This window comes from Myotis nattereri (genome assembly GCF_964212035.1).
Source record: "Myotis nattereri genome assembly, chromosome: 12".
Taxonomy (NCBI): domain Eukaryota; kingdom Metazoa; phylum Chordata; class Mammalia; order Chiroptera; family Vespertilionidae; genus Myotis; species Myotis nattereri.
In genome coordinates, this window is record NC_138087.1 from 77,421,766 (window position 1) to 77,443,699 (window position 21,934).

The 21,934-nt window shown below is 57.6% G+C and overlaps 2 protein-coding genes across 4 annotated transcripts; one reads left to right on the forward strand and one right to left on the reverse strand.

The window, feature by feature from the left end:
* The first annotated feature begins 63 nt into the window (after nucleotides 1–63).
* On the forward strand, nucleotides 64–4,023 carry BBLN (bublin coiled coil protein). The gene is made up of 2 exons (XM_081103912.1): nucleotides 64–290; nucleotides 3,099–4,023. Exons 1-2 carry the CDS (start codon nucleotides 218–220, stop codon nucleotides 3,296–3,298), a joined length of 273 nt encoding a protein of 90 aa, XP_080960038.1. The 5' UTR covers nucleotides 64–217; the 3' UTR covers nucleotides 3,299–4,023.
* Nucleotides 4,024–4,539: 516 nt separating this feature from the next.
* On the reverse strand, nucleotides 4,540–21,269 carry CIZ1 (CDKN1A interacting zinc finger protein 1). 3 transcript variants are annotated; one of them, XM_081103909.1, is made up of 17 exons: nucleotides 20,862–21,269; nucleotides 19,770–19,902; nucleotides 19,455–19,573; nucleotides 17,552–17,623; nucleotides 14,601–14,818; nucleotides 12,158–12,248; nucleotides 11,902–12,010; nucleotides 10,845–11,392; nucleotides 10,465–10,586; nucleotides 9,606–9,803; nucleotides 8,759–8,883; nucleotides 8,001–8,088; nucleotides 7,442–7,555; nucleotides 7,095–7,241; nucleotides 5,526–5,595; nucleotides 5,215–5,336; nucleotides 4,540–4,860 (listed from the first exon to the last, which is right to left on the reverse strand). In XM_081103909.1, the coding sequence occupies exons 1-17, from the start codon at nucleotides 21,133–21,135 to the stop codon at nucleotides 4,645–4,647; spliced, it is 2,766 nt and encodes a 921-aa protein (XP_080960035.1). In that variant the 5' UTR covers nucleotides 21,136–21,269; the 3' UTR covers nucleotides 4,540–4,644. The 3 variants fall into 3 exon arrangements, with proteins under 3 accessions (XP_080960035.1, XP_080960037.1, XP_080960036.1); XM_081103911.1 differs by lacking the exon at nucleotides 20,862–21,269 and adding an exon at nucleotides 20,571–20,728 and having other exon boundaries at nucleotides 12,158–12,233; XM_081103910.1 differs by lacking the exon at nucleotides 20,862–21,269 and adding an exon at nucleotides 20,571–20,728.
* Nucleotides 21,270–21,934: the final 665 nt, after the last annotated feature.

Below are 21,934 nucleotides of genomic sequence, written 5' to 3' on the forward strand. Positions count from 1 at the left end.
TGACGGCGGGCGGGGCGGGGTTATGGTTGGGGCGGGGCTCCTTGCCTTGTGGGCGGAGTCCCGGCTGCCCAGTCCGCAGGTTGCGTTCCTCTGCGCGGCTCCACTCTTCCGGCCCCCGCGCGACGCCCGCCCCCTCCACCTTCCGCCCGGCGCGGGCTGCGGCGTGACGGTCGCGGCGTTTCAGCGTCTCGTGGCCTCTGCGGCGCCCGAGCCCGCGATGTCGGGCCCCAATATGGGAATGCCGGTGGTACCGAGCACGGAAGACGAGGATGACAGCTTTGGGGAAGCAGGTGACGCGGGGGGACTGCTGAGCGACCGTTGCTTTCTCCGGGTACCTTCCTGGGGAGGGGGCGGCCCGGACAGGGGTGTGGAAGGAAGGAGCCCTCCCAACCCCCGCTCCTGGGTGGGTTGCAGGTTCCTGGCACCTGCCAGTGGGTGTCTGGAAACCCCAGCATTCGAGAACTGTGGGCAGCGGGCCCCATTTTGCAGAAACTGAGGCCGCTGCAGAGACACTCGCGCTTTGGGGGTTTGCTCCAGTGCTGAGCTCGGCCCCTGTGGGGATGGCGGGCCGCTCGGGCCCAGCCCAAGGGCCATCCGGGTGGGCTCGCGCCTTGCTAAGTCAGCAGCCCCAGCCATCTTTTCTGGTGCGGCCTGGAGCCCTGGCGAATGTGACCTGTTTACAAAGCAGCCTGTTGTGTGCACGGCACTGCGGAGGATGGAAGGTGGGTGAGGTGTGGAGAGAGAACCGTCAACTCCCTTCTCACCCTCGGAAGCCTGTTTCCTCATCTGTAAAATAACAATGATTATTGCCTCAGGCATTGAGATGTGTCAGGATTGAATGGAAAAATGAATGAGAAATACTCAGAAGGTTCCAAAATGCAAGTGTTCAGTAAATGGTTATTATTATTCTCTTTAGTGTAATAAAGATTGGGTTATTAGAGTGCAGGACTTAGTAAATGTAGGGTGTGGAGTCTGCATTTTGTTTTGGTAACAGCTGTATTGAGCTATAATTCACATACTATACAACTCATCCATTTAAATTGTACAATTCAGTGGGTTTCACAGTATCCAGAGTGTGCATCTATCCCCTCAATAGTTTTATTTTTTTATTGATTTCAGAGAGGAAGGGAGAGGGAGAGAGGTAGAAGTCTCAATGATGAGAATCATTGACTGGCCGCCTCCTGCACGCCCCCTACTGGGGATCAAGCCTGCAACCTGGGCATGTGCCCTTAACTGGAATCGAACCCAGGACCCTTCAGCCTGCAGGCTGATGTTCTATCCACTGAGCCAAACCAGCGAGGGCATCACCTCAATAGTTTTACAGCACTCCCATCACCCAGGGCCTGCCTTTAATAGAGGTAGACCTCCCACGGGAAGAGTGGTGAGCTGGCCGCTTTGCCCTGAACGGTGGCCAGATGTGTGTTAAGCTGCATCAGGACGGGCCTCCCAGGAGTCACATTGAGTGGTCGCCAGCCAGTTCACAGCACTTAGCACAGTGGGGAGGAGGGAGGCACAGGCTGGGAATGGGAAGCACCCTTGACACAGATAGAGCCCGGCCCCAGTGTTGTGGAGACACCGCCGCCCCCATCCTTCCCTGGCTGTGTCTCTTGACACAGAATGTGCAACGTTGATAATAATGACCAAGTATTAAGTACTTGCTGCGGCCAGACCCTGTCTGAGTTCTTGATATACTTGAGTCCTCACAGCCACCAGGACTGTCTCTCCCTTTTCCAGAAAGGTTGCAGCAACTTCCTGGGATGGAGCAGAGCTGGGGCTGAAGCCCAGGTGCCCCACTTCCCAGGTCTGCCTCTTGGCTCCGGCCTCCGACTAGCTGGAGGACCCTGCGCAAGTCCTTTCCTTCCTGGCCTCAGTTTCCCCACCTGTACCACAAGGTGGTTGGACTGTAAAGCCCAGCAGAGACTTCCCAGGCCTCTGGCCTCTGAGGTGTGCCAACTCTGGGTGATGGGCGCTCTTCCTCCAGAATGCAGACACATTTGCATCCATATCCCAGACACCCTCCAGCGCTGGCCTTTTCCAAACACTGCCAGCCACTTCCCCTTGGTCCCAAGCTGGCAGCGGAGTGTATCTGAGTCATGGGCTGGCTCAGAACTGGCTTCCGCAGTGGGCACAGGCCCAGACCTTGGGCCCTAAGGGACATTGTGCTGCTGGGTGCAGGTCAGGAGTGGTTGGGGAGGAGGGAGTGATGATTTCTGGTGGAGATCAGGGAAGGCTTCTCAGAAGAGGTGTTTTGAGCTAGTTGTTAAATGGCTGTTGTTGTATTCTGGGTGGCAGGGGCAGTCGAGCAAAGGCAGAAAAAGGACTGGAAAGTTAGAGGCTTCATTCATTCCTCTATTCATTCACTCATTCAACAAATGTTCCTTGTGTGTCGGCGAGGGCCTCGGGGAAATGGCGGTGAACACTTCTCACGGAGCTCTATGGTCTGGTCGGGGAGGCAGACCAGCACAGATGATCACATCCGGAGGGAGGGCCCCCGAGGTGTGCGGAAGGGGATCGGGCATAGAGGCCTGATCTCGTCTGGGGTGCTGGGAGGGCTCCCTGTGGTGACAGCCGTGCTGAGACTTGAAGCATGAGTAGGACTCATCCAGGAGGAGGGAGGGAGATAGGAGGGGGGTACGGTGCACTCCAGGTAGAGGCAACAGCGTGTTCAAGGGGCCTGAGGTGGGCAAAGGCAGATGTGAGAGAGCAGAGTGGGGTCTTGGAATCTGGTTGCCTTATCGTGGGGGCAAAGGCCATGGAAGAGCTGTCAGGATGGACTTGCCTGGGGACAGGCCTGGATTGCCCCACTCAGGAATGTGGGCTCTGGCCTCTCGGCAGGTGAAGGAGTGGAAAGGAGATTGGTATCAGGCGGGACTTCCCAGGCAGGACCCTGGCTGAGCCTGGTGTGCTAAGGTATTCTCTCTCCAAAGCCTTCCCTCTTGTTATACCCACCCACTTTCCCCACAGTGACGCGGAGGCTCAGGAAGGAGTGCGGACTTGCCAAAGCCCTTTTGGAGTCAGGCTGGGGGTGGTGGTTGGGGGTGAGGGGTGTCTGAGCGCTGAGGAGACTTGGGATCTTGGCTCTCTTTCCCTTCCTCCAGAATACGCTGCCATCAACTCCATGTTGGACCAGATCAACTCCTGCCTGGACCACCTGGAAGAGCAGAACGACCACCTCCACGCCCGCCTCCAGGAGCTGCTGGAGTCCAACCGGCAGACGCGCCTGGAGTTCCAGCAGCAGCTGGGGGAGGACCCCGACGACGATGACGACTACGGCTACGACTACGACGCCAGCACTTAGGCTCCAGGAGCCTCCAGGCAGCCCTCACCCTGCCTCCAGGGCCAGGCTCCAGCCTGGGCACTCACCACCCGATTAGATGCCTTCTCAAGGGCTGGCCTACAGGTCCCCTGGCGGCTCTGCCTGCCTGAGCCGCTCTTCAGATTCTCCCCTCGGCGTGTATGGGCCACCTCCCACCACCCAGCCTTCCCTCCTGGCGTCAGGTGTGGGCCTGCAACCCCCCCACCTTGCCTGCCTGTCCCACTCCTGGGCACGCTCCGCTCTGCCCAGGCCTTGAATGTCCACATTAAACGTGTCTGCAGTAGCACTGCGCCTCTGACTGGATCCTGGATGAGAGCCCCGGGGGCCGACAGGTGAACAGAGCAGTCAGGGCGTTCCGGGCGTTGCTCATGGGCCTGGAGGGGGGCGGTTCCTGTTTTCTTTATATCTGGACACAGGGTACAGGTGAGGTCGGGACTTCCTCCCCCGCTGGAATGCTCCTGGCCAGCAGTGCTTCCCCGCCAGGTTGAGACGGCACTGGACATGCTGTGTGACCCCGTGGGATGCGCTTAGCTCCTCTGGGTACGAGGGCTTTCACTGACAGCCGACACCAAGGCGTGCCGTGCCCCCTCGGGCACCACCCTCCCGCTCTTGGCCCCAGTCTCCCCAGCTGGCCAACAGTACGGTTGGTCTGGTTGTCTGATCTGTAAGGGTCTTTCCAAATGGGGAAACAGCAGAACTAAAGATCCAACTCAGCCTGGGCTCCAGTCACTGACGATTCATCGCAGGTCACTTGACGAGAAGGCAGGGTCACCGTTAGTGCACCACGAGCTCGGAACGGGAAGAGCAGCAAGGTTCCCCCTGCCTGTACTTCCCCTCCCACAGAATCCGGCTGGAGAGAGCGGGGCCAGCGCTCATGCCTGGAGTCAAATCCTGGCCACTCGCCAGGTGTGTGACCTTCAGCGAGTCACTTGACCTTGCTAGGCCTTGGTTTCTTCATCTATAATTTGGGGTGATGAGACCACCCTCCTAGAGTCACTGTGAAGATTAAATGAGATCTCTCTTGAAGATTTTCCTGGCCCTCGTACATGAAGAGGGAAACAGGCTCAGAGAGGTGAAGCGCCTTGTGATCCCAGAATCCCTGGTTTGGGAACCTGTGGGTGGCTGTCTGGTTTGCCCCCACACTGAGCCTAGAGAGACGGAGAGCTGGCTGGGTGCCTCCCTTCCCCTGTCCACCCAGACAGAGTGCTGGTGGGGACTAGACAACCAAGCTACCTTCTTTTATTGGATTTCTGGGTAAAAACACCAACCATGCAGACCCCCAGGAAGCACAGATCCGGACCCGCCCCAGGTGGCTGGGGGAGCTCCTATCAGGATTTGAGGCGCGCTGAGCGCCGGAATGGTGGGGGCTGGGGAGCTTGGGTGGTCACCTTGCTGGGGGGTTTGGCTGTGTCCTGGAGGCTGGGCTGGATGTGTGAGCGGCCGCTGGAGGTGAACAGAGCAGTCAGGGCGTTCCGGGCAGTGATGGCACACCGGCGGCTCACGGGCCTGGCGGCAGGGCTGGGGTCCTGGGCCTTCTTGTATTTCTGGACACAGAGGGTGCAGATGAGGCAGGGCCCTCCCTGCCTGGTGCACTGCCAGGCGGCAGCTGCTTCCCCCGCCCGGCTGAGATGGCACTGGACGTGCTGTGCGACTCTGTGCTGTGCTCAGCCTCCCTGGGCCAGAGCTCTGGCGCCCCCAGCCTGGCCCTCAGCACCTCTCTTCCCCAGAACAAAAGCGGAAGGAGCCCCGCCCCCCCTTTGTGGGCAGGTCCTCCCTGTTGGGGGGTGTGTCTGGGAGCTGAGGTCAAACACAGGAGGGAGGTGGCCAGTGGCCATCGCTCCCAGTTTGGATGGGGTGGGTCCTGGGCAGGGTGGGGTGGGGCTGGAGGCCCAGCTCACCTGCAGGTTCTCCAAGTGGCCCGAGGACTTGCAGTGGGAGAGCTTAGCCCCCGAGCTGCCGTGGTAGAACTTCTGGCAGATGCGGCAGACGTAGCCCATCACCGGCACCATGAAGTCCACACCTGTGGGGCAGCGGGGTCTGGGCACTCATTCCTCCACACCAGCCAGGTGTGCCTCCCTCTTTAGGGGCCCATTTATCCCCCCACCTTCCAGGTGGGAGAAAAGGACGAGAGGATCGGCCGCCTGGCCAGGATGCTGTGGCCGGGACCTGGGGGGTCACCTGGAGGCTGAGGTCAGAGCTGAGGTCTTACCATGTGCAGTGTTGGGGCTGTGGGTCTCTGGGTCTTTCCACTCCTCTATGGCTATCCCTCTGGACCTCACCTGGAAACATGCAAGTGTGGGCCTCAGGTCTGACTTCCCTCAGAGCCCCCCAAACCTGAATGCAGGTGGGGGGCCCTGGAACCCACCCATGCTCTTAAACACAGTCCCCTTGGTTTTGAGAAGGCTGTGGGTGGCATTCTCTGAGCCTTTGCACAGCCAATCCTGCCTCCCACAGTACCCTTCCCAATCTATACTTCCTAGGCTCAGCTCCATCAGTCGCTTCCTCCAGGAAGCCCTCCTGCTCCCACAGTGGCCATAACCATGCCAGGTGTGCCCGACACATCACACATGTCATCTCATCGAACCCTCACCACCAACACCTATGGTTCACGCATTTTACATAAGAGAGAAAACATTAACTCACTTGCCTGGTGTCAGCTGGTTTAGGGAGGAGCCAGGTTAGTAAACCCTGGTAGGCCCCAAGTCCTGCTTTCACATTTGACCGTGAGCCCCCTGCCGGCTCCATGAGTTCCCACCTGATGCTGCAGTGACCTCAGTCCTGGGGGATGGGTTTCAGGTGACCTAGGACCCCTCGTCTTGCCTGGCCATAAGCCCCTTCCAGATGAGGCCACCTGATGCCATGCCAGCCTCACCATGCCCAACAGTGCCTCCCACACACCAGGCAAGCAAACACGGCTTCTCGGAGCGACACCCACTCCCGTTTGCCAGCCGGGGCTGTCACCCTCACAGCCTGAGTGGGGACTATTTGAACAGAGGAAACAGGCTCAGAGATGCCAAGGGGCTTGCCCAGGACACCACTTCTGACTCTGAATAGCAAGGCCGGCCTCACCCCTAACCTGCCTGGGGCCGGAGGCCACCCTTGCCACCCTCCATCCACAGTCCCTCTGCGTCCTTTCTGCTGCCCCATCACCACCCTGGGCTGTCACGGGCGAGGTCTGCCAGGGGCCAGGCCTTTGTCCCCACATATCCCAGCACCAGGGTCTGGCCCGGAACAGCTGCTCCGGAAACATCTGTTAAACTGAAGAGAGTCCACGCTTCTCTAGCTCCTCGCTCACGGGGGGCAGAGTAGCGGGGCATTCCGAGCACAGCCTGGCATCCAAGTTGGTGAGATTCTGCCAGGAAAGTGCTTGGCACATGCCTGGTATGCAGGTAGGTGCTCTAAAAACGCCGACTGCGCGAGCTATCAGCATTAGCAGCATCTTACGCTGGCTTTTCCTGTGTGTGCTGCATCATCCCCCGCCCATGCCTTTACTGATGCTGCTCCCTCGGCCCAGGGTCCCCTTTCCCTTCCTCGACACGTCAGCATTGCAGCCAGGCTTCGAGGCCCTCACAGATTTCACTGCCCCCCTGCAGTCACCTGGGTGTATTTACATCGTCCTACAGGATATCGTTAGTGCTAGCGCTAAGTTGTAGCAAGCATTCGTGCCTGTAAAGGCCAGCACAGTGCCTCCTGGCCCCGGGAGGTGGGGCGCGGACCCTCCTGGGCTGGGAGTCCAGCCTCCAGCCTGCCTCCCACATTCCTTCCTTCCCCCAGGCACCTGCTTGCAGAGTTCCTCCTCAACCTCCATCTCTTCCTCATTCTCCTCCTCCTCCTCGTCTTCATCGTCCTCAAAGCAGCCCACGGCATCCACCGTGATGAAGTGGTCCTCATCTTGGCCAGCTATCTCCTTCTCGAACATCTTCATCTGCCCAGGAAGTGGGTCAGGGCTCAGGTCAGCTCTGGGTGGCCAAGGTGCCACACCCCGTCCCCCCATACACACACCCGGTCTCCCAATCGCCCTGGACCTGCTATGAGTTCAGGCTGGGATAAATCTCAACTTGCTGTGCGGCCTTGGCCAAGACTCTGCACCTCTCTGAGCCTGTCCCCCGAGGGAGCTGGGGTTACCTCCTTGGCTTTGTCCTTGTGCCCCTGGGACTTCACGTGCTCCACAAACTTGCGGGGGGTCCTGAAGTAGCGGTTGCAAACGGTGCAGAAAGGTCGCAGGGACTGTTTGGCCATCTGGGGGGAAGGAGGGCAGACCAAGTGGGTGGCGGGCAGTGTCTCCAGCGAGGCCTCACCTCCCTCCTGCCGGCCACCACATCTGCAATCTCAGCCCCTGTGCCAGCGCACGGGCAAGCACATCCCTTCCCTGTGCCACTGGCTCCGAGATGGGATGGCCGATGGCCACAGAGAGGAGACAGGAGAGAGCACACGTGCTGGGAGGAGCCCCCCGAGCCCCACGGCTCAACGGCAGGGCGAGATGGTGCCTGGCCCGCGCCGGACAAATGGGGAAACTGAAGCCCAGAGAAGAAACGCGACTGAGGGGTTGAGAAGCCACACTTCGGTGTGACGGCCACGCAGAGACTGACTGACACGGACTTCCGTTCCAGCCTGGACTCCTTCCCTCCCAGCCCTTGGCCTGGAGACAGCACATCCAGGGCCGTGGCAGCGTGAGGCCTCGCACCTTGTGGTCCTGCGTCCTGCGGTGCTGGATCAGGTCCCCCGTGTAGTAGACCCGGCAGGTGTGGCACCAGCGCCTCAGAGGCGGCTCTCTGAATGGTGACAAGCAAAACAAGGGCAGTGTGACCCCGCGTTCCCGGAAAGACGGGCGCTCTCCCAGGCGCTCTGTAAAAGCAGGGCCATTCCAACAGAAGCTCTTTGGGAAACTTAACAAAAGGGTTTGGAACTTCACCTGGAAGAATACTTAAATAAGAATATGAACAAGGAGAGTTGGGAGAGAAATGAGATTTAGAAGCATCTGGGATGCCAGAGGGTCACCAGAACAGTGACAGCACCGAGGATATCTGGCCTTGGAAACCTTTCTTTATCCTTCAGTTTAATGCCCCGTGGTTCCCAGAGCTGCTCTTGCCCCTCACCACCATGCCCCTGTGGCAGGCAGGGTCAGCACATGAGCCAGGGGAGCAGCCCCACAACCCACGTCCTTCCCAGGTGGACGGTCACGTGTTCCTGCCCGGATGGAGCCCTGAGAAAGGGTTTAGTTCATGAGTTCCTGCCTTACACCCCTTACGAGGCCATTTTACAGACAAGGAAAAGTGAGGTCCAAGGTCACACAGTGAATGGTGTGAAGAGGCCTCTGGGGGAGGGAAATGCTTAACACAAAGGCAGACCTTGCAGATGGTAGAATCAGGGCCTGTCTCAGCCTGGCCTGGCCTGGGGGACTGCCCACCCCCCCACACAGGGCCTCCGAGATCCCACACTCACTCGTCCTGTCTCTCCAGGACATCCCGGGGCACGGGCAGCAGGGACAGGAGGCAGGCTTGGCTCATGTGCTCGATCTCTCCGAGCCGCTGCTGGTGCTGGGCCCCCAACATATGGTCCTGGAATTCCTACGACAGGAGGGAGGGAGGGATGGGCATGAGGACTGAGCCCCGGAAGGCGGTCAGGGCTGGGCCGAGGGAGGAGGCCTCCAACCTTGGCTTTCATGGCCGCCCCAACACCACTGAGAGGCCATTTCTCTTACAGCAACGCTGTGTGGGCCACAGAAGGATGGTAAACTGAGGCACAGAGCGAGCACACAGCAGCCAGAGCCTCCGCTCCTCCTGGAGCCTGTGTGAGCCTCAAAGACCAGGAGCAGTCTGAGGAGCTCTCAGGTCTGCTGGCTCCGCTCCGCCAGGCACAGAGTAGGGGGTGACTACAGCCCCCGGGGTGGTAATACGAGTCTAATGCTGTTATGAATGCTATGATCGCTCCAGGCTGGGTCTGGGGCTCATGACTTCAATGTCGAGTCGCTGAATCCTCAGAACTACCTGATGTGGTGGGTTCTACATGATTCTTCATCTGACGCATGGGGAAACTGAGGCACAAAGGGTGAATTCCCTCCCGAGGTCCGCAGGGCTGGGCAGGGCCGATTCAGACCAGCTCTGCCTGACTGTAAAAGCCTGCCTTCGTGGCTGCTCAGAACATGTGCTCTGAGCAATGCTCAGCTGCCAGGAACCGGGGCTCAGGGGGCCCCATGTGGCCACGCAGGCAGCCATGGACCAGGCAGGCTGGGCACCCCACACAGGCCCTCCCCCCGACCGACCCACGGCCCAGGGCAGGGTGGCAGTACCTGCTGGCTGCAGCAGCCGGCCCTACAGATGTAGCAGAAGAACTGCAGCGCCTGCTTGGAGGGCACGCTGGCGGCGGCAGGGGTGGCGGAGGCAGAGTCGCTGGAAGGTGGCCCGGGTGCGAGGGATACAGTGCTAAAGGCCCGGCTGTCACTGCTCTGCAGGATGGTGACCTTCAGGGAGCCCCCGGCACCCCACACCTGCGCCAGGAGCAGGAGCAGAGCTACCACCAGCTGGACGCGCATGGTGGGCTAGCCCCAGTGCTAAAGACCTCTGAGCGTGGTCTCATCGGGCCTCCGACAGCCCCCTTTACAGATGGGGGAACTGAGGCTCTAAGCTGTTCGAGGATTGTCCAAGCTCACACAGCTGGGAAGCACTGCAGTCAGGATTCAAAGCCAGGCCCCCCTAAATCTAAAGCCAGGTCCACCCCCCCTCTCATACACAACAGGGAGAAAGTGAGACACAAAGGAGGGAATGGGCTTGGCCACAATCCACTGTGCAGCAGAGCTGGGCCCCGAACCTCTGGCACGGGCTGACACTCCACTCTCTCTAAAGAGCAACGTTACTCATGGGAGGGGACTGGACACTCCAGTTTGGGGATGAGCCGGCTGGAAGGGACTCCTGTCCCCAAAGTAGCATCAGATCTTAAGAGCAAAGGCGCGTGTGAAGGCAGCTCGACAGCATGAAGAGTTTGACGAACCATAGTCAAACCCACTCCGCTCTGCCCACAAGCCCAGCCTGCAGGCACATGTCCCAGGTGGGGAAACGCAAGGGGGCCCCGAGGGGGCCTGGGATAGAAAGAGGCCCTCCCACCGCTGGGCACTGTGGTCCTCACGCTGCCCCATTAGCAGCTCTACCCACCCTGAGCATCTCTCTGGCTCTTTTTTCACATTCTCCCACATCCAGGCCACCGGTCAGCTCCTCCTGGCTCTCCTCCATGCTGACCTGGGCCGCCACCGGCTCCGGTGAGGCCTCCTCCAGGCCTGGAATGACACATGGGCTCCGTTTCCCAGGGCCCATCTCCCACCGGACCCAGAGGGACCTGGGCCCAAGGGTCACCTTCTGTGCTCACAGTCAAGGCCTTTAAGCCTCTGGTGTGAATGGCCCCAAACCCTGGTTCTGGGTCCAACCCTTGGTCCCAGGCAGCGCCCGGTCAGAGCTGGACAGTGTCAGGGGAGGACAGAGGGGTCTGGACAGAGCTGTCCCAGCACCGGGCCGGCTGGGAGCCAGTGCTCACCGACCTGCTTCAGCTTCTACTGCACCGGGCGGTGCCTCCTGCAGAGGGGAATCAGCCGGAACTGGTGCTTGCTCTGAAGCCGGCACTTGTGGCTGCGTCGCAGGCTGCTCCTGGGTCTGGTCCAGTGGCTGCACTGGCAACTGCACCGGAGGTTGCTCTGGTGGCCGCTCCCCTGGCTGGGCCCGCGGCTGTGTTCCTGCCTGGATCTGTGGACATGTCTGGGTCTGTGCCTGCTCCTGCAGTTGTGGCTGCCCCTGCCTTGGGGGATGCACATGTGCCTGTAGCTGTGCCTCTGGCTCTGCCTCTGGCTGTGCCTGCTGCGACATTAAGTGCTCTGGGGAGGTCTGCGTCTGTGCCTGCTTCTGCCGCGGCGGCTGCACCTGGGCCTGGATCTGCAGGACCCGTGGCTGGGATCGTGGCAGCACTCGGGCTTCCAGTGGCTCGGGCAGCAGCTCGGGTGTCTGCGTCTGCTTCGGCGCTGTCATCCGGGCCTGTGGCTGGACCTTCGCCTGCAGCTGCCCTGGGGGTCCCTTTTCTGTGGGCTTCTCTGAGCTAGGAAGGATCAAAGGAGATCAAATTCATGTCTTCCAACCGGCTCCCTAGAAAGGCTAAGACCCAGGTTCCAGTCATCACTCTACCACATTCGAGCTGGGCACTTGGGCAAGCCCCTTTGGCTCTCAGCCTAAATAAACTGGGAGGATCACTTGCTCCCACCTCCCACAACTTGCTAATATGCAACCAAGGCCTGTAGAGCTGCCCACCCTAGGTCCCAGATGCACATCTCCACCCCTCAACCTGGCCATTTCATCTGTCTCCAGGGGGCTCAGTCAGTGAAGACATCAGAGTCTGTCTGGCCTGGGGCCTTCCCAAGTGAGATGCAGAATTAGGTTTGACCTTCCTCCAAGCCAAAAGCCAATGCCCTGTCCTTGTTCCAACTCCCCTGAAGAGTCCTTTCCCCACCTACACCCGCTGCCCCCTGCCCGCCCGCCACGCCCCCCTGGCCTTTGCAGGAATGAGAGTACAGGCCTCCTGGGCCCCGGCAGGGTTTCAGCATCAGTTACCTCTTTGACCTTTTAGCTGGTGGCCCAGACGCTTCACAGGACTCTGGCTCAGGTGCCGAAGTGCACGTCTCCTTAGTAACGTCATCTGGGCAGGGAGGGGAATCTTGCTCTAGAAGGAATGGACAGGTCAAGCACCAACCATCTCTAGGAGGTAAGGCCTGGGCTCACCCCCCACCAAGATCCCTGCCTCCATGACCAGCCCTTCACCCACTCGCCCCAACGGCCATCCCCTCTGAAGGACCAGCAGTTCCCTCACCTGGCGTGTCCGCTCGGGGCTCCTCAGCTTCCTCAGACCCCTCTGGGGGGTCTGCCTCGCCTCCCACAGGCATCGTCTGAGAATAAGAGTCCTGCTTCCGTTCAGAAACCGTTTCTGACACCCACCGCCCACCTTGCAAATACATCCTTGCCCAAGAGCAGCTGCAACCATCCCAGGAGATGAGGGGCCTGGGGGCCTGGCCCCAGAGCTGCCAAGAGATGATCTTAAACTCCCCAGGAATCGTGTCCAAGGCGTTCCATCTGGTTGCTGATGTCAAGTAAACCCAGGTTTGGGGGCCATGAGCCCTCTCCTGGCCACGGTGCTGCGTCCTGATGTCCCCCCGTTTCCTGCAAGCAGCTCAGAGGGACCCTCCTCAAATGCACACCTGATCACGCGTCTCATCTCTTTCAGGCCGAACCCCCCCCCCCCGCCCCCCGCGCGCCCGGGATTTCTCGTAGCCCGGAGTGCTCTCTTCACCCCGAGCCTGACACCACCTCCCCTCCTTCCTATACAAAACGACCTCTGCCCCCACACCCACCCCTCCAAGCTGGAGGCCAAGGCCCTTTCCCCAAAGCCCCAGGCCTCTTCCTGCCCCAGGCCTTTCCAGAGCCCCAAACGCACTTCTTACAGGAACGCTTCAGGGGAGCTGAGCAAGGAAAGGAAAGGCATTGGCCTCTGGCTTGGGGAAGGGCAAATCCAGGTCTGCACCTCCCCTGGGAACCAGTACTAAGCAGACCGCCCACCACATCAGGCCTCCGTGCCCTGCAGCAACGACCCGCAGGACATGGGCACAGGCCTTCAAGTCAGGAAGCCCAGCTCTGGGTCTTTCTCCCCCAGGGAAACCTCCATCCACCCCGCTCTGAGCCTGTTTTCCCATTTGTAAAATGGGGGTGGGGTGATCAGAGACAAGCCTGTGAGGAGAGGCCCACTGGGAGGTCAGAGGCCAGGACCCCTCTCTGGAGGGAAATGCCTCACCCCCAGTGGGGGGCTGCCTGGGAGCAGGCAGAAAGTGGGTACTGCCCCCACCCCAGAATCCTGAGGAGCACGGTGTGTGTGAGGAGCTGCTGGGACGTTCAGGGCCAGGACAGTCTTGGGGAGTTCGTTATTCCCTTTGCCAGTCTCTCTGAGTCTTTCTGCTTATCAGGGGACCCTCCCTCTGAAGCGTTCACCCCCTCTCAGATGGGGAGGAGCCGGGGTGCCGGCTCAGAACCTTCGGATGGCCAGTGTGGGGTTCAGGGCTTTATAATATGGTTTCACCCCCATTACCTTTCCTTTCTACTGTTTTATTTTATTTTATTTTATTTTATTTTATTTTATTTTAGGTAGTGATATAATATGTTTCCTGTTTAAATAACCAAGCAGAGGCCCTGGCCGGATAGCTCAGTTAGTTAGAGTATCATCCTGATGTGCCAAGGTTGCGGGTTCGATCTCCAGTCAGGACACATCCAAGAATCAACCAATAAACGCATAAATATGTGGAACAACAAGTCCATGTTTCTCTCTCTCTTAAATCAATCAAGCAATCAATCACTGAGCAGAGTCCAGTTCACTTCAAGCTGTCCTATCCCAGGCAGAAGCCATTAGCCACAGATGGGTGGCTTTTGAGTACTTGAAACGTGGAAAGCCAAACTGAGATTTTGGTATAAAATCCACATCAGATTTTAAAGATTTAGTAAAAAAAAAAAAAGAGAGAGAGAGAAATGTAAAACGCCTCGCTCATTTTTTATATCGATTACATTTTGGAATGATAATTTTTAAATATATTGGATTAAATAAAATATATTTAATTAAAATCAAATTCACCTGTTTTGTTTTGCTTTGTTAACATAATTACTAGAAAAAAATTAAATTCCATACATGGCTTGCATTTTATTTCCATCAGGCAGTGCTGATTTTAAGGAGAACTCCTAAAACTAATATAGTGTTATGTGTCAATTATAGCTTAATTTTTTTAAAAAGAGAAATTTTAGCCCTGACCGGTTTGGCTCAGTGGGTAAAGTGTCAGCTTGCGGACTGAAGGGTCCCAGGTTCGATTCCAGTCAAGGGCATGTACCTTGGTTGCAGGCACATCCCCAGTAGGGGGTGTGCAGGAGGCAGCTGATCGATTCTCTCTCATTGATGTTTCTGACTCTCTATCCCTCTCTCTTCCTCTCTGTAAAAAATCAATAAAAATATACTTTTTTTAAAAAAGAGAGAAATTTTAGGTAAATAATAATACTGATGATATTTGGACATGGCAAAAATCCCATCAGGGGTTCAGGAATATTTGAAGTTTGAGAAACACTACACAAGTCCAACTTACCTCCTGCTCACTTTACAGGTGAAGAAACTAAGGCATAAAGAGGGGTGTGGCCTGCCCAGTGTGGGCCAGAGTGGGGAGCCGACTGACAACCAGGCCAGCCCTCTCCCATCCCCGCCTGCTCTGCCCCCAGCCACCACTCACCTTGCGATCAGGGGTGGTCCGGGCCTGTTTCTGGGGGTTCCGCCCTGCAAGGATGAGCTTGGAGGGGTTGATGGGGACCCTGACAGGAGGGGGGCCCAGCAGGGACTGCTGAGTGGCCTGGGGAAAATACTGCTGTAGATTTGGGGTGGCCATCTGGGGGGGTGTGAGGCTGGGGGCTGTCAGGTTCGGGGTGGCCAGGTTGTAGCTGCGAAGGTTACCTGTAGGCAAGAAGATGGAGAAGAGGGATTATAACACATTGCGGGCGGACATTCTCGCGCTTTCATGTTACACAGTGCTTTGCAGAAAAGTTAACGGCACTTTCACATTTGGTGGGATGGTAGAGGCCAAGCTTTCTAGGCGTGGCCCCCGTCACTAGGCCCAGCCACCAGCAGGGTAGATACTGTTTCTGCTGATGACACAAAAGACACGAAGCGGAGGACTTATCCAGGGCATCCGGGAGGTCGTCCTGACTCCTCCCTCTCTTTATCCCCCCACCAAGCCAGCACCAAACCCTACCAACCCTCTCCCCTCCCCCTCTCCCAGGCCAGCCTGACGCCCCTTCCTAGCTCCACTCCCAGCCGCCTTCCAACGACACTTCATCCCTGCATGCCAGCCAGGTTTGCGCGGGAGAGCAGCGAAGGGTGATCTTTCCAAAACCGCATCTGACTTCGCCCTTCCCCCGTCTAAACCCGTCCATAGCTCCCTGCTGCTCAGGGTGCCAGGTTCCGCCTTGCCCTCCCCCCTGACAACCTTTCTTCCTATTCGCCCCACACCTGCCCCCACTAGACTCCAGCTATAGGCCCCCGTGTCTCCCTCAAACAAGCCTGGTTTCTTCCTGCCTCTGTTCCTCCCGCCTGGGACCTTCTGCCCCCACGGCCTCCCAGTTACTTCAGGTCTCCGTGCAGGTGTTTCCTCTGGAGGCGTCCCCGGAGCCTCTCTCAGTCCCCAGGGCCTCGAGCGTGCCTGTTCCAGGACCAGCTGCACAACTGCCTTGTCTACTTCCCACTGCCCATCACCCAACCACCCGGGGGCACCTCATCAGGCTCAGCATCCCAGTGCTGGGGGAGTATTTGAGCCACAATGGACAGTGCAAGTTCTTGCCCCAAGGCTGGGAGGAGAAGCACAGGGGTTCAGGGCAGGCGTCAGATGTGCTGTGACAGCTTATTCGAATCCAGGCTCGACAGCACAAGCTCTGTGACCCTGAGCAAATCAGTTCCCCCTTCTCAGCCTCAGTTCCTTCATCTGTAAAATGGGGATAATAACAGTGCTTGACTCAGTTATTAGGAGGGTCCAATGAGATATACCAGTGTGCCTTGTATATAGTAAGTGTTCAATTAGCATGGATTTAAAACAAATACATGTACACAGATGTGCAGGGAGAGAACAGAACGCCAACCAGCTGTGACAGTGAGATGAAAGATGGCACACTCCCAGAGAAAACTGACAAAGCCCTCATGCCCGCCAGAATGGCTACCATCAACAAATCAACAAACAACAAGCGCTGGCGAGGATGTGGAGAACAGGGAACCCATGTGCACTGCTGGTGGGAATGCAGACTGGTGCAGCTACTGTGGAAAACAGTATGGAGTTTCCTCAAAAAATTAAAAACCGGAACTGCCTTATGACCCTGTGGTTCCACTTCTGGGTATGTAGCCGAAGAAACCCAAAACACTAATTCAAAAGGATATGTGCGCCCCTGTGTTCATTGCAGCATTATTTACAGTTAGAGGCCTGGTGAACCAAAATTCGTGCACTGGGGAGGGTGTCCCTCAGCCAGGCCTGCACCCTCTCGCAGTCTGCGAGCCCTCAGGGGATGTCCCACTGCCGGCTTAGGCCTGCTCCCCACCAGGAGTGGGCCTAAGCCATCAGTGGGACATCCTTAATGCTGCTGCAGACGCGGGAAAGGCTCCCGCCATTGCTGCTGCACTCGCCAGCCGTGAGCCCAGCTTCTGGCTGAGCGGCACTCCCTCTGTGGGAGCACACTGACCACCAGGAGGCAGCTCTTGTATTGAGCATCCGTCCCCTGGTGGTCAGTGCACATCATAGCAACCAGTCATTTCACAGTTTGGTCAATTTGCATATTACCCTTTTATTATATAAGAATAGCCAAGATTTGGAAGCAGCCCAAGTGACCATCAGGAGATGGATGAATGGATAAAAAAGCAGTGGTACAGAGCTGAATACAATGTTCGTTGGAACTCATCACTGTGGTACAAAGTAGGTTCTTTGTAAATTAAAAAAACTATGGAGCTGCAATATTTTTGGAATTAGTTGTGATGCATTTGATTTATTTTATATTCATAAACTCTGTTACATTCTATCAATTGAAGAGAAGCTGTAGCTGTTACAATTTACAACTTTTTAATGTAAACACAGAGTAACTAAACTATAATTTTTGTGTGTAACAAAGCTGATGTTGAATTAAAATTCTATCTCATCATGAAAAAAAAAAAAAGCTGTGGTACAATTACACACGGAATACTACTCGCCGTAAAAAAAGAAGGAAATGCTACTCTTTCCAACAGCACAGACAGACGTGGAGGGCACTGTGCTAAGTGAAACAGGCCAGTCAGAGAAAGGCAAAGGCACATGATTTCACTCATATACGTGGAATCAAATGAACAAAATAAACTAACAAACAAAACAGAAACAGATTTATAGATACAGAGAACAGAATGAAAGCTGTCAGGGGGTGGGATTTGGGAGCGGATGGAAAAAAGTGGAGGGATTATGCAAAAAAAAAATAAATAAAATAAATAAAAAGAAAAATGGCAAAGGACATGGACAAGTCACAAAAAGAAATACAAACGCTTAACAGACCATTATGAAATGTTAAACTGCACTAGCACTCCAAGAAATGTGAACGAAAACATCAATAATATAGCTTTTTGCCAACCAAGTTAGTAAGTTATATGCATATACATGTATATATATAAAAAAGCATATAATACCCAGTGTTGCTGTGGGCATGGTGAGACCGGTACTGTCATACGTGGCTGGTGACATTGCAAACTGGTCCAGTCCTTTAGGAAAGCAATTTGGCAATACTTATCAAGAGCCATAAAATACCCATCCCCCACCCTCCCGGTTATTCTACTCTTGGGAATCCATTCTAAGAAAATAGTCTCAAACAGGATATTCATCCCACTGCTATTTAAAATAGAAAAAAAAGAAAGAAAGAAATGGCTGGGAAGGTTTAGGGAAGCAAGGGCACATCCCTCCAATGGAATATTAAACAGCTACTAACACATCATCAGAGGCTGTCCAATCATACGATAAATGATCATGCCATTCTATTCATGAGAAAGAAACAAGATCCAGCCTTTCACTTGTGTCAATAACCACCATCACCTACCAATCCCCACGGCTGTACCTAGAAAAAAATGGGAGGAAACACACCAAAACCTTGACAGGTGGTTCTTTTCTTCAGGAGGTGAGTGAGGCTACAGACAGTAATTTGGGTTTTCTTATCCTTTTTTAAAAATGCTCTTTTCACTTGTCTTTGAAGAGTGTAACTTTTTAGCCGAAACCGGTTTGGCTCAGTGGATAGAGCGTCGACTTGCGGACTGAAAGGTCCCAGGTTCGATTCCGGTCAAGGGCATGTACCTGGGTTGCGGGCACATCCCCAGTAGGAGATGTGCAGGAGGCAGCTGGTCGATGTCTCTCTCATCGATGTTTCTAGCTCTCTATCTCTCTCCCTTCCTCTCTGTAAAAAGTCAATAAAATATATTTTTAAAAAAAAAGAGTGTAACTTTTTAAATGGAGGAAAATATATGCATATATTGTGGGTCCCTGCGTGTGGTTTTATCTCTCCACTCATCTATCTGTCATTTTTTCTTTCTTTCTTTTTGTTGTTGATTTTTTTAATGGAATTTATTTGGGTGGCATTGGTTAATAAAGTTATATAGATTTCAGGTGTACAATTCTATCTATCATTTCTTAAGATTTTTAATTGATTTTTTGAGAGAGAAAGGGAAAGGGAGAGGGAGAGGGAGAAGAGAGAGAGAAACATTGATGTGAGAACATTGATCAGCTGCCTCCCCAAAACCCCCCACTGAGGATCGAGCCTGCAACCCAGGCCTGTGCCCTGACCGGGAACCCAACCAGCAACCTTTCAGTGCATGGCATGATATCCAAGCAACCTAGCCACGCCAGCCAGGGCTGTCTGTCATTTATATGGAAGCTCCCAGAACCATTCACACCCAGGTGGCCCTGGCAGGGCTGAGGAGTGACGACCATCACATCTGCCCTGGCTGCAAATCCTGCTGGGGGGCAGGAGAGTCTAGCGCAGTGGTTCTCAACCTTGGCTGCACATTAGAATCCCCTGGGAATCTTTTTAAAATCCTGATCTCTGGGCCTCATTCTGGAGGCTGAAAAACTGCTCTCCCCATGGGGAAACTGAGGCCAGGGCACAGACCTAAAGCACCCACTCAGAGATCCAGGGGGTCAGGAGGCTCAGGCCTTGGTCTAGCTTGGCCACTGTTGGTGCGGTGTGACCCAGGGCAAATGATTTCCCTTCTCTGGACTTTCAGCTTCCTCATCTGTCAAGTGGGATGCAGAGGAGGGTGGTCAAAACAGGTCTTTCCATCCAGCATCTCACGTAACCTGAAGGTCAGTGAAATGTGCTGAGTGCTGTCCACAGAGCCAGCAACATGGCCAAGGGCACACAATGGGTGGGGTCAGACAGACCCGCCTGCAGCTGAGCAACTTGCGCCTCCCAGAGCCTCGGTGTCCCGCCTGTAAACTAGGACGCCGCCAGCAGCTCCCTCTCAGGGTGACACTGTGGATCTGGTGGGACTGGGGGGCTGCTGGGAAGCTGGCACTAAGACGCAGTGAGAGGGCCTGTGGCCATACCTTGCAGCTGCTGCAGAAGCAAAGCTCGCTGTAGCAGCACAGAGCCGCTGAGGAGGGAGGCCGCGTTGGTGCCCTGGAGGTTCAGAAGCTGCTGCTGTGGCTGCTGCTGGGGGAGCCCCCTGTGTGTGGAGAGCGGGTGTCAGTGTCACTGGGAGAGCCTCTTTCTCGAGCGAGACCCTCCCCTCCTGGGGGTGGGAAATGATGACTTGCAGGACTCACACAGTCAGGTCTCTGGGCGGAAGGGCTGGGAAGGGGTCTCTAAGGCCTGGGCCTGAGTAGCCAGGCCAGAGCCGCCACCCCTCCCCGGGAACTCACCTGCTCATGGCCATGGGCAGGGGGGCCTGAGGTGGGGGCTGCTGGAGCAGCTGCTGGAGCTGCAGCAACTGCTGCTGCTGCTGCTGGAGCTGCTGCTGGAGCTGCTGCTGCTGGAGCTGGTTGAACATGGTGGCTGGGGAGGAAGGGGAGGAAGTCTGGGCTCCCCACCCCAGGCCCGGCCAGCTCTCCTCCGTCCATGGTCACCCGCCCCCACCCGGGCCCTCAAATACTGCCAGCTGAGCTGTGCTCTCCCAGTCCTGCCCAGGCCGCCCACATTTGCTCCCCGCCCCATCATCACACCCCCAATTCTCCCAACAGCAGGAGCCAACCACCCTCCCGCCAATTTCCCCCAAATCCTGCCAACAGCCCCCAATTCAAAGGCCCAACCCGTCCTCCATCTCTCCAACTCTCAGGGTCCAGGGGGAGCACCCGACCCCAATACACCACCCGCTGCGGCCTTTCTCTGCGGAGGCCAGCGCCCCCGCCCCCGCCCCACCCCCCACACAGTCAGCCCCTCTGACACTCCCACCCTCTCGCTGTGCCTCTTGGTGTCAATCACAGCGGCACCTCCCCCACCGAGCCGCAGCCTTTCCCTCGCGCCCAGGAACAAAGTAGAAGGGCGCCCCCCCCCCCCCCACACACACACACAGTTCCGCTATCCCTTCCTCTGCAGAAGCGCAGGCAGTGTTACCCTGCACCGCCCGGGACCCCGCTGCCCCCCCACTGCCCGCAGCCCGCACCTCCTTTCTAGTGTCCCCCCAAGACTTCCGCCCGTCCCGCTGCCGTCCTCGGCCCGCGCACCTCGCTTCCCTGCGCGGCTTTGGCCGCGGGAACCGCACGGCCTCCACCCGCACCGCCGCCGCCGCGCCTCCCCCCGGGGGCAGGGCGGGTCGCGCGCGGGCCGGCTCGGACTCCCGGCTCCCGGGCTCCCGCAAGTCCGCCCGGGGCTGCCGGCTCGGAAGGCCGGGCAGCGGGCCGGGCCGGGCCGGGCTGGGCAGCGCCCTCTGGAGGACCGGAGGTTCCGGCGCCGCGGGCAGCGTCGCGAGACCCAGCTCCGCGCGCGAATCCGGCTGCGGGGCGGCGCCCGCTCACCTGGCGCCCGCGTGTGGGTGGGCGTGACTCGGGGCTGCGAGGGGGCCCTGGGCCGCGCGGACCCTCCGACCGGCGTCCTCCGCATCCGGAAGGGGCAGCTGTGAGCCCCAGGTCCGTCTGGCGCCCGGAGGGGTCTGTGGTCCGGGAAGGACACAGCGGGCGACTTCGAGGAGGACCGTCCCCAACCGACCTCCCCGCGGCCGCCACCGTCCCGCGATCCGGGGGCCCCGCGCGGGGCCGGGAGGGGAGGGGGCTGCAGCCGACGGCTGGACATTCGGGAGCCGAATGGGGCGAGCGGCGCAGCCCGGGGAAGGCATGTGCCCACTGTCCAACCAGCCGCTGTCCATTTGGAAGTGTTGGCTCGGGAGCGCGGGAGGAGGGCTGAGTTTAATGATAAAAACTCATCCTGGCCCTGAAACGGTCCTGCCGGGAGGGGTTCTTTACGGCTCTGTCCCCCGTCCCTACGTCCCTCCCCTCTGTCCCTAGACGGAGTCACTGAGCCAAAAGCAACCCCCGTTCCCGCTGCTGGTGCTCAGCGGGTCGGTACCCGCCCCGGGCGGCTCGCTCCCGGCGCGGTGAGCGCCGATCTGTGCGGCGGGCGCGCGGTGGCGCTAGGGACGCGCAGACCTGGGCCGCCCCGCGCGTCCAGGGAGAGACCTCGGTTCCTAGCCGTCTTCATCAGGTGACAGGTGATGCCTAAGGCTCAGGACCCGCCCTACCGCAACCCCGCGGGGCCGTGGGGGGGGGGGGGCGCACAGGTGCCTAACTCCGCCTGGACTTAGGGACGCGAGAGCGCGCGAGCCAGGCCGGGGGCGGGGAGACATCGCGCCACTGAGTGAAGCCGCAACCTGGAGGCCGGTGGCTTTGAAGGTGGGCCTGGGGGGTAGGGCTTTATCCCTGAAGGGCCGGGAGCGCTAGGGAAGGTGCCACAGCCTTACGTTCTCTCCGATTAGAAAACCCGGGCCCTGGCAGGGAGAGGAGAGGCGCGCGGAGATCGCCCTGGCTGCCCACCAGGTGCAAGCGCGCTGACACCTGACCTGGGCGCGAGCGTTGGGGACGCCCGGGCTTGAATC